Raw genomic sequence first — 17,852 nt, 5'->3', positions numbered from 1 at the left:
TTGCCTTCTGATCATTGAGCAGCTGTGGATCATAGAGGAAACGTTGATGTGTTGTAACGTGTCAGTGAAAACTAAACTTGTCGGCTACATTCAGTTTTTACATCGTTAATCTCAGGCAGACTTTGTGTTAAGGAGTTAACCTGGCACATGTATGACTTTACATATGTGTAATTGTGTTGAATGTTCCTCTTGGTGACTCAGACCAACATGAGACACAACTGGAATCCAACCAGACTGAACACTGAGAGTCATCACTTCAACACTGACTCCAGGTACAGACCTGTTTTCATAACTTACAAACAATCAAAGCAAAGTATTGCACATAATACATAATGCATTAAATTATAAATGCAATACTATTAATGTGGAAGAACTCCATACTGTACATTCATTGTCTTGGTAGTGCACTGTTTAATCCAAAACCATATTCAAATACATAGTTGAATATCCACAGAAAATAAGGATACAAACTTTGTTCATAAGTAACACTTCCTCTACAATAATGCCATACTTTTATGTTTCCTGTCATTTTATTAGGGACGGACGAGCCTGAAGGACACAGCTGTGCTGACCGTGTTCTGTCTCTTATGGTAAAGAAGAAAAATAAAACACTGGGTTTTTATCTAAAGTGTATCAAATCAGAAAGTAAAAGATAAACATTGTTCTGATAAGTGTTCATTTTTTTAACCAACCATAATGAATATAGAAATTAACTCTATTATCCATGACACTTAGCAATGACTCTAAACAGTTGCAGGCCATCTTTAGTTAAGGGAGGAAAACATGAAGTGTTGTGCAGATGAAGCTGGTGCAGGTCGTCCTCATGTTGACCAGCCTGAAGCTGCCGATCTCCACCAGGTTCTTACAGTTTATTCTGTGTTCAGCAGGTGGAAGCACCACAGATTTCAGACAGAACCGATGTACTGGGCTCTGGGTTTGTACCCTCATGGTTAAATGCACATATTGTAAGTCACTTTGGATAAAAGCGTCAGCTAAATGAAATGTAATGTACTGAAAGAAATAAAACATTGTACAAATAGATAAAATGTCTTTCTACCTCATCTGTAATATTCAAGGTGATAATCTCCCACAGAGCTGTTGATAACAGTCCACATCAAGTCTCTCCATTTCTCTGTGTGAAAACATAATTATATAATAAATATGAGAACTGTTTACAACAGTGGTGTGTGGAGATTATAATCTTATCTAAACTGTCTAATTCACTGTAAATTCCATAACAGGCTAAATAAACAAGGTGGCAATAGTAATGGTGGTTATACCAGCCTGTATCAGAACATTTGTGAAACATATAATTACTATCACATGCAACTTACACATGTAGCGTATTCATATTAACTTATTAAAATCAAGTCACAACCAAACACACGACTCTGTAGTAGTGTAGTTAATTTGCTTCAATCTGTTCATTACACGTATTAAATAAACGGTAACTTTTATAACAATTACATATTAAAAAACACTTGAGGCATGTAAGCATATGATTATGATAATAGATAAAGCAATAGGTTTTGTTGTGTTGTAGTTTCAAGGTTACTTACCTCTAGTGAGTTCGCTGTAAAGATCGCGACCATCCTGAAGCAACAACACCGCAGCGCTAGCCGGTTAGCAGCCGCGGGTAGCATGTAGCCTAGCTCCTTAGCCTGAGCTAACCAGGTAACGTTGAGCTCTGCGGGCGTGGCTCAGCTGTCAGTCTTCACTTGCGCTCCTCCTCTTTGCCCATGTATTGGTTAGCCAGGAACTAGGAGGAGTCGGCACCGGCAAGATGGCGCCGGGTGAACGCCTACTACTAGCCTCATTTTCACTCTTCAGAAACCAACGGGTGACGTCACGGACCCTACGTCCATTATATATACAGTCTATGGTTTTCACAGGCTCCTTTAATCTTCTATGACATGTTCTATGTCATTAAAGGAGTCTTCCTCATTTAGGAGAGCTAGATTACAGGACACACCCACAACTCCAGCTTGACCCTGTGGAACAAGGTCTAGGTCCTAAGCATCAGAGATTACCGACTCAGAATCAAGACCAAGAATTGCCTCCTCATCTTCCTCATCTTTATGCAGCATCTTTATGACGAATTCAACTGTAAGTTTGAAATGATTGTGACCTGCCAAACTAACACTCTGGATAAAGAAAATCAAAAGCATATTTTCAAATGCATATCAATCAGTCTATTTAGTATATACTGTTGTATTTCAAGTTTTATTTTGTTGATCCAGCTATGGTTAGCTAGCCAGAAAAGAAACTAGCTAACTAACAGCTAGTTAGTATTGTACATATTTCTCTTTCTCACTAGTACTTACATACCATTGTACTCTATGTAATACAACATGCATCAGATGTGCAAAAGCAGCCTTGTGAAATTTATGGTATAGAGCAGGGGTGTCAAACATCCGGATCCGGCCCGCCAGGGGGTCCAGCTCGGCCCGCCGGATGACTTTGCTAAGTGTGAAAATTACAGCAAGACATAAATTGCATTTCTATAAAAGTAGCTGCTATTCCTAATCAGTCCACTGGGGGTCGCACTGTATCAGTAAGAGCATGCCATAGACTGTAAAACAAGTAAAGAGTAAGAGTAGCGATTTACACTTGTGAATCAGAATGTCTCTTAAGAATATGGAGGTTTATGAGTACAAACGTTTTGTAATTTTTTTAATCGATCCAGTAATTGCTTCAAAAAAGCGTAAATGCGATGTCTGCTCCGGAGGCAGAAGCTGCCAGCTAGTGACGCGCTTGACGTCAAACGCGTCACGGGCGAGGAATCTGCAGAGGAGAGCCCAGGCAGATAAACAGTGGGCTGATGTCTGAGTTTTTGGTCTTTATGTTTCTAGTTTATTGTAGAAAGACCTTAAAATAGGGTTTATCATCCAAAAACCTTCACCAATGATTTAAACATAGAGAAATATTGTCGTTATGTATGCGTTATTATGCTATGATTTTACTGGTCTGGCCCACTTGAGATCAAAGTGGGCAGTATGTGGCCCCTTAACTAAAATGAGTTTGACACCCCTGGTATAGAGGAAACTGTGTTTTCACAGGCTCCTTTAATCTTCTATGACATGTACTATGTCATCAAAGGAGTCTTCCTCATTTAGGAGAGCTAGATTACAGGACACACCCACAACTCCAGCTTGACCCTGTTGAACAAGGTCTAGGTCCTAAGCGTCAGAGATTACCGACTCAGAATCAAGACCAATAATTGCCTCCTCATCTTCCTCATCTTTATGCAGCATCGTTATGACGAATTCAGCTGTAAGTCTGAAATGATTGTGACCTGCCAAACTAACACTCTGGATAAAGAAAATCAAAAGCATATTTTCAAATGCATATCAATCAGTCTATTTAGTATATACTGTTATATTTCGAGTTTTATTTTGTTGATCCAGCTATGGTTAGCTAGCCAGAAAAGAAACTAGCTAACTAACAGCTAGTTAGTATTGTACATATTTCTCTTTCTCACTAGTACTTACATACCATTGTACTCTATGTAATACAACATGCATCAGATGTGCAAAAGCAGCCTTGTGAAATTGATGGTATAGAGGAAACTCTGTGTTTTCACAGGCTCCTTTAATCTCCTATGACATGTTCTATGTCATCAAAGGAGTCTTCCTCAAAGCCAACAGTCAACGATCAAGATCTGGACAAACTGAAAAAATTCACAGACGACTTTGGACAGGAAGTTTGTCTCTCTCTGTTTCATCATGAATATTCACCAGACCGGGTGGTTTCTCATAAATGGGAAACCACCCGGTTTACTGCTCTGTTCTGCCAATCTGATAACCCTAGTGTCCAAAAAGACCACTTACATCTCCAGCTAATCTGATAAAAGAATCAATACCTCACTGGGGAATTTAGAGGGTTGTTTGACTTACGCACTAAAGGCTAAAGGTATTGATGAGCAGAATACCCAAGCAGCTTATGGAAACCAACAGAAGATGTACGCAACCATCTATTTTCAGTTAGTACCATATCCTGCACCTTCATTTTCTAGTCAATGCATCACACCAGATAAATAAATACCCTTATATGTATCCTCTTTTGTATTGAAATAACAAGCATTTTATAATGTATACTGTACTTTTTGGAATATATACATTTTGGACTGGGAATCTATTACCACCAAACTAGAATAACCCACATGATAGTCTGACCAGGAAATATTCAATAGTCTTTCAAATGTAAACTTCAAATACTACATCTACTGAGTTATTTTAAATACAGCAGGTATATGGAGCCAACATATCCAGGTCAGCTTGGGTCTCACAGATCTTTGTCTTGTGGGTCTGTGTTGTGTTTGTGTGTTTGTGTTGAGGTGTTGCAGGATAAACAGCTGTGGACAGGACAGGCAAACCACCGCAGTTTCCTGCTGACCCTCTTGGTGTTTGTGCTGCCTCTGTATGGGATCAGTTTGGTGCTTTGCAGCATCTGTCCTCGGCAGTATGTCATGACGGCTCTCTTCTACTGCCCCGGTGTCTACAGCCAGTCCAGGTACTCTATACATCATCAATACATGTTTATGTATCATATCTTCTGTCTCATCCCAACTTTTTTTACTTTTCGTTACTTTTAATATAAACACAAAAATGTACTTTACTTTACATTGATGTATTAGAGTCATCAGTATTTGATTGTGGGAAACAGTGAAAAGAAGATTCTATTTGGAAATTTTTGACTACTTATTTAAATTGAAGTAACGTAAAATAACGTAAAGTAACTAAAAGTAACTTAAAGTAACGTAACTAAAAGTACAAAAGTAACTAAAAAGTAACTAAAATTACAAAAGTAACTAAAAAGTAACTAAAACTACAAAAATAACTAAAAAGTAACTAAAAGTACAAAAGTAAAGTAACGTAAAGTAACTAAAAGTAACGTAAAGTAACTAAAAGTAACGATAAAGTAACTGAAAGTAACGTAAAGTAACGAAGATTTAGCGAAGACGTGAACTCAAAGTAAAGTAACTAAAAGTAACGAAAAGTAACTAAAAGTAACGTAACATAAAGTAACTAAAAGTAACTAAGACGTTATAACGAAAAGTAAAGTAACTAAAAGTAACGTAAAGTAACGAAGACGTTAAGTAACTAAAAGTAACTAAAAGTAAAGTAACTAAAAGTAACTAAAAGTAACTAAAGTAACGTAACTTAAAGTAACTAAAAGTAAAGTAACGAAAAGTAACGTAACGTAAAGTAACTAAAAGTAACGTAAAGTAACGAAAAGTAACTAAAACATTAAGTAACGAAAAGTAAAAAAAGTTGGGATGAGACAGAAGATATGATACATAAACATGTATTTATGATGTATAGAGTGCTGTATCTGGACTGGCTGTAGACACCGGGGCAGTAGAAGAGAGCCGTCATGACATACTGCCGAGGACAGATGCTGCAAAGCACCAAACTGATCCCATACAGAGAGGTCAGCATGAACACCGAGAGAAGAGTCAGCAGTGGAAACTGTGGTGGTTTGCCTGTCCGACACAGCTGGTCCGGCAACACCTCAACACAAACACACAAACACAACAAGACAAGACAAAGATCTGTGAGACCCAAGCTGACCTGGATATGTTGGCTCCATATACCTGCTGTATTTAAAATAACTCAGTAGATGTAGTATTTGAAGTTTACATTTGAAAGATTATTGAATATTTCCTGGTCAGACTATCATGTGGGTTATTCTAGTTTGGTGGTAATAGATTCCCAGTCCAAAATGTATATATTCCAAAAAGTACAGTATACATTATAAAATGCTTGTTATTTCAATACAAAAGAGGATATATATAAGGGTATTTATTTATCTGATGTGATGCATTGACTAGAAAATGAAGGTGCAGGATATGGTACTAACTGAAAATAGATGGTTGCGTACATCTTCTGTTGGTTTCCATAAGCTGCTTGGGTATTCTGCTCATCAATACCTTTAGCCTTTAGTGCGTAAGTCAAACAACCATATAAAGTTTACATTTGAAAGTCTATTGAATATTTCCTGGTCAGACTATCATGTGGGTTATTCTAGTTTGGTGGTAATAGATTCAGTATACTCACAGTATATTGGGGTTGGTTCTGGAGTTTCATGTGAATAATAAACAGTAAGAGTAACATCATATATACATTTTATTCTTTTGTCTTTGAGGTTGTAAGTCTATTGCAGACAATGAAACAATTCAGAAACTGTGCATGAGGTATAAAGAGATTTATAAAACTGACATCATCATCTTTAATGTTCTTGGCAGTTCAGGAAAGTGTCTGATAAAGCTCACAAACAAATAGACACCCTGTCTTCTTGGTTGGCCTGAGACAGATCCCAGTTTACCAGTTTTCTAGTTCAAGTTTACATTTCAAGACATTTTTGCTGGGAGCAGTTTCCATTTAAAAATCAATCTTTGGATGCAAAGAGTTTTTCACTTGAGCCCCCGCTCCAAAAAATGTCTGTGCACGGCCCTGAGGAAACCAGTGGGTACAGTAGGAGTCTTTGCTTAAGACATGAACGTTGTTGTGTAATTACAGGGCAGTTATCTAATCTGTCATAATTCAATATTCACTTTCATGATGTGGTGTGAATGTACAATTCAAAGAAGTATAAAGATGTTATAATATCAAATCCAACCCACCAGACACAGTGGTAGTCCAGACGCTGAGCAGGATCCACAGGTTCGCCAGTGTCCGGCCATGGGGTCGCATTGTTTTGCACACAGAGCATCTGCTCCACTTTTCTGTCAGGGCAGGAGGAGAGGAGAAGGAGGCCGCTGATTGGATGGATCCATTAAGATGTGTAGAGTCCTTGTTAACCTCCTCACTCTGGCTGTGATAGGAGGTGGTGTGAAACCCTGGGCCTCTCTTGGTGTGAATGAGAGATCTGATGGTGAGGATCATCCCAGCAGTCACAGTGCACAGCTGCAGATGGCTGACGTCCCCACGCGGTAGAATCTCTGTGATGAAGAGGTAATACATGTAGGCCAGAGAGAACAGCGCCAGAGTAAGGAAGAAGAGGGTGCGTCTCCTCTTGCGGTGCGTGGCGTAGTAGTACCAGAGGACCAGGCTGGGCAGAGCTGTCAGGATGATGATGCCCAGCAGGTAGTGCAGCGCTGCGGCCCGGAGCAGCAGAGGCAGCAGCACCAGGGCCGGGATCATGGAGATCTCCAGGTTGTCAATCAGGGCCCCGAGAACAGGAGAGTGACATCCGCTGTGAGGGGGTTTGTGTCTCAGCCACCTGCAGCGCACACATTCAGGCAGAGTTACAAACACTTGAAAATAAAAAAACTTAATTAGGAATGATGCTAATACACTTTCATTGATCAAACTAATAAGATGATATGAGGAAAAATCACATGTTGTTTTCTTATTAGAAGGGTCAGACCCTGTAATTTATATTGTGCTTTGGTGTGATGTCACACGTGTTTGGTTTTAAATAAACTGTAAAAAGATAAATAAATGGATAAAATAAAATGAATTTATGATTAAATACATTGCAACATGAAGTCATGAAGTCTCAGAAGGATCTGGGGCCCTGGGACATTTCTTCACTCGGCCTGAAGTTTATTGTACTAAAGCAGGGATTCCAAAACCTTTGAGTCCTTGATGCCCAAAATAACCGAGTCAGAGATATGTGACCCCCATTATCCCAAAGGATATTTTAGCTGAGCTTGTTCACAAAAAATCTCCCATGTGCAATGTTTCCTGTGATGCTGTAAACTGACCTGCGGCAACTGATGCCGTCACTCATCTGTCATAATCACCATGCATGGTTATTTACATGGTTTTATTCTAACAAGTACTTTTTTTAGCTTTTGGAACAATTATGGCTAAAATATGATATTGAGAATTGCATCTAAATTGGATATGATGTCTGTAAACCACCTTGTGACCCTTTTGTGTCTCATTAAAGGTCATACTTCTTCTAACCTGTTAAAGGCCTCGTCCAGATCTTCAGTCACAGCAGCATCCGTACTGGTATAAGGTCATATTTAATACAACTACAAACTTTATGTTCAAGGTTTTTTTAGAGAAACATTTCAGATTATAGATTATAAATACATTGCAGTAAGTCTCAATTTATTTTGTAAAACTACAGACGCAGAAAATGCTAAAAATTTAAGTCCTACAAAATAAAAGCTCACATTTCTCAATAAAAAACTTGTTTATGTATTGTTTATGTATCCTTTATTTAACCAGGAAGGTCCAATTGAGATGCAATATATTTATCTGCCAGAGACACCTGGTCAAAATGGGCCGCAATGGTGTAAAAAGTTTCAAATAAAAGCAGGGACAAATAACACATAGAATCATACTAAAACACAGCAAGTCTGTTAAAAACAAAGAACACACACAGAAGCATGAAAGGAATCAGTAGCTAAAATGAATTACAGAAAATTAAAGGCACAGATTATTAGAGAAGATAGATAGACATACTGTATGTTGCATATGAATTGTAAAGAACTGATTTCAGTTGAGCAAACCTGATGTATAATTGCACAAGTTATAGTTATACTAACATGGGAATATTACAAGGTCATATTTAATACAACTACAAACTTTATGTTCAATCAAAGTTTTTTTAGAGAAACATTTCAGATTATAGATTATAAATACATTGCAGTAAATCTCAATTTATTTTGTAAAACTACAGACGCAGAAAATGCTAAAAATGTAAGTCCTACAAAATAAAAGCTCACATTTCTCAATAAAAAACTTTGATTGGACCTCTCCTGAACCAACGATAACTGCTGCCCCCTGGTGGAGGAGACATCTCAAAACCCCCGCACAACTTGAGGATATAGACTCCCTTTATACAATTGTGCTGTGACTGTTTTTAGAAACATGACAAGTCATTATCGATTAAAATTTGCACTGGATCACAAACAGTCCTCTATGTGATCATAAGCAAGTTACTATATTGGTCAAAACTAGGATTGTTAAATGTATTCAAGTACGGGTAACAAGGGTTTTTAGTTTAGTTTTAACAATGAGTAAAGATTCAGCTCATGGAGACAGTCCTGAAACCAAAACGTAAAACTTCCAATCAGGCAGGCTTCTGTGAAGGCTTCACTAAATTCAACAGCTTCATGAGAGTAAATATATGTCCAATAAATGTAATCAAGTCTAATTTGACATCAAAATCACAAGACAAATGGAACAACGAGGAGTCAGTTCAAAAGTTATATTTGTCTGAACTGCATGAACAACCTGAGGGCGGGCAACAATACACATAAGACTGACATGAACAACCAAAGCAAAATATCAACTTAGTTAAAAAGTCAATTTGTACATATTCACAAACAGTGGAGACAAATCATGATGCAAAAAAGTTGAACCATCATAGTAGGAAAATCACTACGTTACATTAAAGAATTGAAATGAATGTTTGGGTTTTACACAGTTTAACACGAGTAAAGCACATTACACTTCATACACACCCATGCAGTAATGTAGATTATTACACTGGGCTGTATGATTGGTACAGTCTTTGCAACTATCATCATGGTCCATTTATAGAATGACAAAAAAAAATCAAAAGGCTGATCTGAAGACTGATATGTCCTCTGGTCGTCTTCATTCAAGGAATGCGAGGGTGACTTAAGCAAATGTTCACGAGAAAATCTTGGGAAGAAAATGGAAGAAAATGGCTGCATTATGGTAGAAAAGACATGATGAATCGGTGTGAATTCTTGTTGTGTTTAGGCTTCTGCCTCATGATCAGCACTTTTGTGTTTGTACACAATTGTGTGATTATATTTATTAACAGCTTTATGATTTATGACTATTAGCAGCCTGGTTTTCAAAGCTGAGGCCATCCAGGGATTAAAAATTACTCATGTCTCCTTATTTATGAGCTGTATACCTAAATTCTACATATTGTGAAAGTGTGATTTATATACTGGGACGTCATGTCCGCTGCAGCCCTGGAAGATCTCACTTATTTTCGCTTGCGGAATAGAAGTGGGTGCAGTTTACAGGTCCAGCGCGTCTTCTCCTCGGCTCTTCTTCTCCTGGGACTCTGACCAGGCTTTGTTGATGGTTCTCTTCATCTCGTCATCTCCGTCAGAGTATATCTTCTTCAGCATGCTCATCAGGCCGTCGCTGGGGTCTGCAGTCTCCTCCGTAGTGGGTTTTCTGTTGAGAAGCAATGAGGAAATGCAGAAGGGATGTATCCAAGTTTAGCTAAATTGTTTGGATTCTCAGTTTGCATGTGTGCACCCAAGTTACATGTATTCCCTGCCTAATACATAGTGGCACATATAGTGCTGTTGAGTGATTGGATTTGAAAATTATCATTGTTTTAAGTGGATAGAAAGTTATGGTTCAGTTTGTTCTTCATGTAACTACACCTACCAATGTGTCTTTGGCTGCAGCTGATGCATCTGCACACATTCATTTGATGAAATCAGTCACTTGAGCATGCAGTGGTCCTAACCTCAATTCAAATTCCAGACTAATTTCTTCTTCTTAATTAAAAGCTTAAATACATTCTAAGTTAGCTTACTCTTTCTCTTTAGTCTGCAGTTCCGCCTTCGTTAGGCACCCCCACTTCTTTGTTGTCTGCTTCTTGCACATGACCAGGACCATGTCTGTTTTTATCTATGGCAGGGAGGAAAAGTGGTTAAAGGCCTTCAGAGAGACAAAGACACTAGAATATTCTCTTCAGGAATTGTCTGAACCAAACCAATGGCAATATTCAGAATTAAAACTGAAACTAAATGCAGTTGACAAGAAAAGAGACAACAAGATGGCCATGTTGATTCAATCTGGCCAATAGTTGAGCTGTTAGATATTGTCTACTTTCTGCCCTCTAGTGGCTGAACAAATTTAAAACGAGTGCAAATTAATTCAAAATAGCCTCAGATGTTTTGTTGTGAAAGGCTGAAATCTCTGGGAAAATATTATGATTTTAAATGCCTTAATTAGTTAAAATCATTTAATGCTGCTTATTTATGTCTTATAAGTTAATTGATCAACAACTGCAAGTCTCACTGCCTCAGTTTATACCAAGATCCAATAACTTGTCACTTTCTATCAAAAATAACCATATAATCCCTTTAAACACATTTATCGGTAGATATCACACTCGCAGCAGCACATGGGATCATCTGGCTCCGGAGGCTTTAACTTCTCCCATTTCATTATGGCTTCCTGAAGTTCACAGGGCAACTTCGTTCTCTGGAGCGATGCACAAATGAACTACACCATTAAAACAAACTATTAGTGCAGGGAACATATCTATGGAAATGTACTGACAGAATCTATAACACAAAAACACACACACACGATCTATAACTTTGAAAAAAGCACATATATACATACATATCAACATATATATAGGAGCAATCATCGTAATTATAGAGGGTTTACTTTACATCTGAATTGGCAGCAATATTTCATCTATCTTACTGTCTATAATGACATAAAACCACTTATCAATTAAAAGCAACTAATTAGGGTCCGAGCACCGAACGTTGGGAGGCCCTATTGATCGCTCTCTCCACTAACCGCAACAGGCTTCAAAATGCCTGTGCTCGGGCCCGTTAGTGCTACAACGTAGCCCTAGTTATTATTATTATTATTATTATTATTAGGGCCTGAGCACCGAACAGTAAGTGTAAGGATTATTATTATTATTATTATTTTTTAGGCAAATGAATTGGCTTTTTGAGGGCTTTAACATGCTCAAATTCTTACCAAAATTTGCAGAAAATTAGAAAGTGGTGAAAATGTACGTATTCTGGAATAATTTTAAATGGGCGTGGCAAAATGGCTCAACGGCGCCCCCCGGAACGCGTTCACATTGACCGATCTTCACAAAAATCGATACACAGGTGTATCATGACCAGACAAACAAACAAAAAAGTCTAGAGGTGCAATTTGAAAAACGCAACAGGAAGCCCGCCATTTTGCATTTAGTGGCCATTTTGGCCATATTCCACATTTTTACTTTGAGGTACTTGTACCAGGGTTTACATCAGATCAACTTCAAATTGAGATGAGTGTCATCTCAACAAGATGGAGATACAAACTAACTCAAAGATCGATCTTTGATGTCTTGCAAAGGTGACGTCTCTCTCTCTCTCTCAGAATTGGGACATTTCCTCAAACCGTGTAAACATTGAGGTGCGGCGAAGGTTCATCCTTCGCCAAAGCAGACGATGTTGTCATAACTCAGCTGTGCATTGTACTATCACCGCCAAACGTCTGTCTCATGATCATAGACCAAGCCTGAACAGCTCTATGTGTCAATATTTCCTCAGTGTCATAGCGCCACCTACTGATTCGCCATGAAACAGGAAGTACTTTGTGAAGCCACTCTGCATTATCCAACCGGCCCCCAAATGCTGACCTATAATCACAATCCTGACCTGAACAGCTCCATATATTAATATTAGTGCTGGGTCATAGTGCCACCTACTGATCAGTGTGATAATTAAGTTGTTGTAACATTGTCCAATTGACCAAAATTGCTCACGCTACATCAGAGCCCCTACTTGAACAGATCTATTAGTCTGTATGTAATAATAGTGCTGGCGCCACCTACTGGCAACAGGAAGTACGCTTTGTTTTACAACTATCATTCGATTTACATAAAATGTTCACAGTGTGATGTGCAATTGATAGCGTGGACCGTAATGAGCAATTAGCAGGCAAGGATTGACATCGCGTGACGGACGCAGGAAGTGAAGCGTTACTCCTTGCCGCAGTGCGCAAAACGCATGTAACACGGAGACGTGCGCTTGGTCATTGATCGCTCTCTCCACTAACCACAACAGGCTTGAAAATGCCTGTGCTCCGGCCCGTTAGTGCTACAACGTAGCCCTAGTTTTGATTGAATCATGTGAACCACAGAAGCAACATACATTCAGAAACATGAGAAACACTGAAAAACAATTTCTAAGTTCTTACTTTACTAAATTACTAAATTATTTTCATTCCTCTTCTATGGTTTGAGGTTTGGAACAAATGTTGTCTCCTGGAGGTTCAGACTGGAGGTCGGCTTTTTTATCCTCTTCAGTTGAGCTTCAAACCAGAGATGTCTGGGACCTCGGGTTCAGGGTCTGGGACCTTGTTATTATTATTATAATAATAATATTTTTTAATAATATTTTTTTTCTTTTTTTCAGGCAAATGAATTGGCTTTTTGTCTTCTATTTATACTTTGTTTTATTATATTTCATCTAGTACTTATTCGTTTTGCATGTCCAGGACCTCTGCGTAGATTTATCTTTCTTTTATTTGGATTTCCTTCTTTTTTAACCATTTAGATAAATTACATAAATTGTTTGACATTATAGAACCAAACCAGGCTTTTTATAGAGACACAGCTATAACTGATTATTTTAAAGGCAACAGGCAGTGCAGCTTTAAATTAATCTAAGGTACTGCAGGTAAATTTAACCAATTCATGTCTGTAAACGCTTCCTTGGTTGTGTCCAGAGCATGTGTGGAATAAAAAGACGCTGCTGTCGATGTGCTATAAATAAAAGCATGTGATCTTTGCAGATTAATCAATGCCTCACGTCCTGCCTATTCCTGCTGCACCACCCCCCCTCACCTGACGCTCTGGATATTTCTTTGTTGTTGTGAATGCGTCTTATTGGAGAATCTCCTGCTGCGTTGTAGATGTTCCGGAGGACATGTCGGCTATATGGCTACACACATTCTTACAATGCTTCTATACACACACTGCAGTAAAGCCTTCAGGGGCAAACTGGAGTTCAGTGTCTTGTTGTTATTATTGTCATAATTAATATATAAATAAAACCAATTGTAAAAAATGTAAGAAACATTGTTTGTCTTGTGTTGCTGTGTTGTGTTGTTGTAAACAGTAGCACACTAAACCATTCACACTGATGTGTTTAACTCCAACACTGTGTTAATTGATCAGAGCCATGAATCCTGTATCTATATTCAGAAAGACATACACAGGTAGATGTTACCTTACTTGTTATATTTATTTACAAAATTAAACATTTTTACATCATTATAATATTTTGGACAAACTTTTATCTACACATCCCTCTCTTCTTTGTACAATGATTGCTGGTTCAGGAGTTTGTCTTTGTTCTAGACCTTCACTGTCCCCAGCTGCTGCTCCTCTCAAACTTCAGCTCTCTCACTGAGCTTTTTAAAGATCGAGTCTGCTGCAGCTTCACCTCCTGCCTCCTCTGTCTGACCTTCAGCAGGTTGACCTGCTCCTTCAGAGCCTGGTTCTCCTTGTCCACCTCCTCCTCTCTACTCCAGCTCGTCTCTGCCTCCACCTCTCTGCAGCTCAGTCTCTCAGATCGAGTCTGCTGCAGCTTCACCTCCAGCCTCCTCTGTCCGACCTTCAGCAGGTCGACCTCCTCCTTCAGAACATGGTTCTCCTTCTCCACCTCCACCTCTCTGCTCCAGCTCGTCTCGGGCTGAGGTGGCTCCTGGTGCAGACTTGCCTCCAGTCTCCCACACTTGGCCTGACACTCAGTGAGCTCGACCAGGCAGTCCATGTAGGCTCTGAAGCGATTACGTTGTTTCCTGGTCTCTTTTTTCACGAGACCATCCTTTTCTCTCAGCTGCTCCTGCAGCTGCTCCACCTGCTCCTTCAGAGATGAGGTTCCATCTTTGAGAGCCTTTATCTCATCCATGGCTCGGATGAGTTCGGCTTTGAGGCTCGTCAGTGTCTTGTTGTTGCATATTTCACAACGGAGACAAGAACTTCTTCTTGATTAAGCACGGAAGAAACTCGAGTTCAAAGAGTTGATTCACAGTTTCCTCTCGTCTGTTCGGTTGGTTGTTGACTTGTTGTCGAATAGTAGTTGTCCAGGATTTGTTCTTGCAAAAATATTCTGCTCTCGTCTGGATCTTGGCGGCAAAAAACGGTTGTCTGCAGGTGACAACATGAAATAGTGTTTAAGATTTAGGTCAAATTGATCTATTGCGAGAGAGAGAGACTCATCAGTCACCATGGCAACCAGATGCTTACATTTGAATCTGAATTTGATTGGCAGTGACAGCTGTTGTCTTTTTGTCTTTGCCTTGAATACTGTAGTTACAATTAGCATCACGCCATCACGTATCACTCATTCATTTAAATAGCAACATTAAATGACAAGAATACCATAGGAATCAATATAAGCAGCAGAAAACACAAGACGAGCCGTCAACAATGTTCCCACATTTGTTATGAAAGCAACCATCCTCTTGAAAACCAGTTGGTGCAACTCAAGGGGTTTATCCCATTTGAATAAATACATTTCACAACAACCAGCACAGAAACCAGCACATTATCAACTTTTAACAGCAGCAGGTAACAGCAGCAGCTTCATATTTTACAGTAGCATCATTTCAAACTTGAATTATGAGCCTGAATTGTAGAGGTTAGCATACTGGATGAATTCAGAGTTCAAGAGAGGGAGACATGACTTACCTCACACAAGGTCAGAGTGCAATAAGAAACTTTCTTCAACTTTAACAGCATTAAAGGCAGAGTCAAAAAGACAACAGCCAATCAGATGTCTCATGTGGAAGGTGTCCAATCAGATTTGTCCTGTTGTCCCAGCCCCAGTGGAATTATGATGGAATTACACTGTCAATCAAAATCAGCTTCAAAGTCAAATCTTAGCATCTGGTTGCTATGGTGATGAAAACACTGAAACATCAGCATCATCAGTCACCATAGCAACCAGATGCTTCCATTTGAATTTGAATCTGAATTTGATTGGCAGTGACAGCTGTTGTCTTTTTGACTTTGCCTTAAATACTGTAGTTAGAGTTAGCATCACGTTATCATGTATCACTCATTCATTTAAATAGCAACATTAAATGACAAGAATACCACAGGAATCAATATAAGCAGCAGAAAACACAAGACGAGCCGTCAACAATGTTCCCACATTTGTTATGAAAGCAACCACCCTCTTGAAAACCAGTTGGTGCTCAAGGGGTTTATCCCATTTGAATAAATACATTTCACAACAACCAGCACAGAAACCAGCACATTATCAACATTTAACAGCAGCAGGTAACAGCAGCAGCTTCATATTTTATTACACTTTACAGTTTAAATTTTCAGTCGTTAAAACAGTTTTGTTCAGGAGATTGTTCGTGTGAAGTTAGTAATGATCATGTAGGTTGTGTTTTTGTCCTTTAGATTTATTTTGCCGACTTGTTTTTTTCGAAATATAAACTAGAACATAAATAAATGACCTTGTTGAGAATGTCAGCAAACTATAAAAGGAAACATTGTCATGTGGAAAAGAGATACATATGGGGTTATATGACAGATAATTTATGGATATTTATATATGTATATTCCTAAATCTTTGTAATAGACAAGAGACCATTTCTTTTAAAGGAGTAAGGGGCTTAAGAGGTATAAATAAAAACACCAAGCAAAGCTAGTAGAAGATATATTGAATATCTTTTTATTAGTTTACTGTTTTCTGTTTTTAAGTGTTTGATTCTCAAAGAAACAGAAATAATCATGAAAAGAGTTTGAGAAGCACAATGAGAGAAAAATCTACTGGATGGCGCTGGATCTTTATGGTGGTGTGTCACAAGCAAGCAGATCTTTTTGAAGACAGAGGACAATATATTTGTCCAGTGTTGGGTCTTTCCATTTCCCTCTAAATTCAAACAGCACACTTACAACACCGCAAGGCTACTTTTTTGCAGATTTTTTTGAAAACGGCTGTCAAGGTGTTTCATCATTTTGGGGGTGATTCAAAATCTTCATCCTTGATTTCGACCTATATGTTTTCGAAGAGACGCTTCATGATGGTGTTTGGTGATCTGGAGAGTGTTTTTGACACCCCTTGCTTTAGCAAAGATCCTCAAACCAGCTTCAGAACAATTATCCTGGATGGGTAATTCTCCCTTCCTTCCACTGTTGGTTCTTGCTCTTCTCTGTATTCTTCTATTGAATTCAGGAGTGGTCACCCTTGCTTTCTGAGCCAGACCTCTTTACCAGGTGCCGAAGGCAGACTGGCCCCACCGATCGGCTCCTCTGACACAGCTTTTTCTAAAGTATGTGTTATCACCCTGGAAGTGAGAGTTTCTGACTGTGTGTGAAGCCACCACCTCACACTCCAAGGAAACACCACACAATGGCAAGGATGTCAGCTGATATGATAGCACGTGGCGGATAAACCAAGTATATGTGCTTGTGCACTGTGGTTGTGGAGAGGCTTTTTTAATGTGAGGTAATCTTTTGCAACTCATTCTATCTATGTGATTGTTGGAGATATTATTCAGCTTGTTGGTTAACTGGGAGGGTTTCACCACTGAAAATATCATCCATCCATTGAGACCCATTCTGCTCCTGCTGCATCTCACCAACTGCTGCCGCCAGAGCGCCAATATCACTCATGACAGATTGCATTGATTGCCTACTAAACCTTGTCAAAGGCTGGGTTGTAAAGGTTGCCGCACTTGTTATTCAGTCTGCCCACAATATGACAAATGGACTTAGCAAACTGCTTGCAGCATGCCTTCTAATCCTTTTCAGACAATTTTCTTCAGAGAGGGTGTGCCTGGGTCAAGTTTCAGATCATCTTTCATATATGATTTCTCTCATCAACACCAGCAACGCCATCTGCAACACCCAATCTCCAGAGTGGAGCCAGATTCCAACTGGATCATAATCATAGTCGGATATTTCATCGGGTAGATTCTGTGTATTGGAGAGACCTCCTCTCCTTAATGATCTCCCTGGACAGTTTTTGGATGCTGGGCAGATGAAGACTTTCCCTGTCTTCTGGAGATTGTCTTCTGGGATGAGGATGATGACTGACTGTCATCATTGACCAGTTGTTGGTAGACCTCTTTTGCTCTTAGAAGGTGGCACATACGCTTGTATTCCTCATGAGTCCTTTGATC

The 17,852-nt window shown here is 39.0% G+C and overlaps 1 protein-coding gene and 1 pseudogene across 1 annotated transcript; both read right to left on the bottom strand.

Annotated features, from left to right (window-relative positions):
- The window catches only part of LOC118117186, a 267,659-nt pseudogene extending 256,527 nt beyond the window's left edge, over positions 1-11,132 (bottom strand).
- On the bottom strand, positions 9,902-10,788 carry LOC118117042 (calcyclin-binding protein-like). The gene is made up of 2 exons (XM_035169093.2): positions 10,495-10,788; positions 9,902-10,124 (listed from the first exon to the last, which is right to left on the bottom strand). The coding sequence occupies exons 1-2, from the start codon at positions 10,575-10,577 to the stop codon at positions 9,962-9,964; spliced, it is 246 nt and encodes an 81-aa protein (XP_035024984.1). The 5' UTR covers positions 10,578-10,788; the 3' UTR covers positions 9,902-9,961.
- Positions 11,133-17,852: the final 6,720 nt, after the last annotated feature.

Source organism: Hippoglossus stenolepis, chromosome 2, assembly GCF_022539355.2.
Source record: "Hippoglossus stenolepis isolate QCI-W04-F060 chromosome 2, HSTE1.2, whole genome shotgun sequence".
In the NCBI taxonomy this organism is placed as follows: Eukaryota; Metazoa; Chordata; class Actinopteri; order Pleuronectiformes; family Pleuronectidae; genus Hippoglossus; species Hippoglossus stenolepis.
Note: the sequence above shows the minus strand (reverse complement) of the source record. Positions and strands in the feature narration are given on the sequence as shown.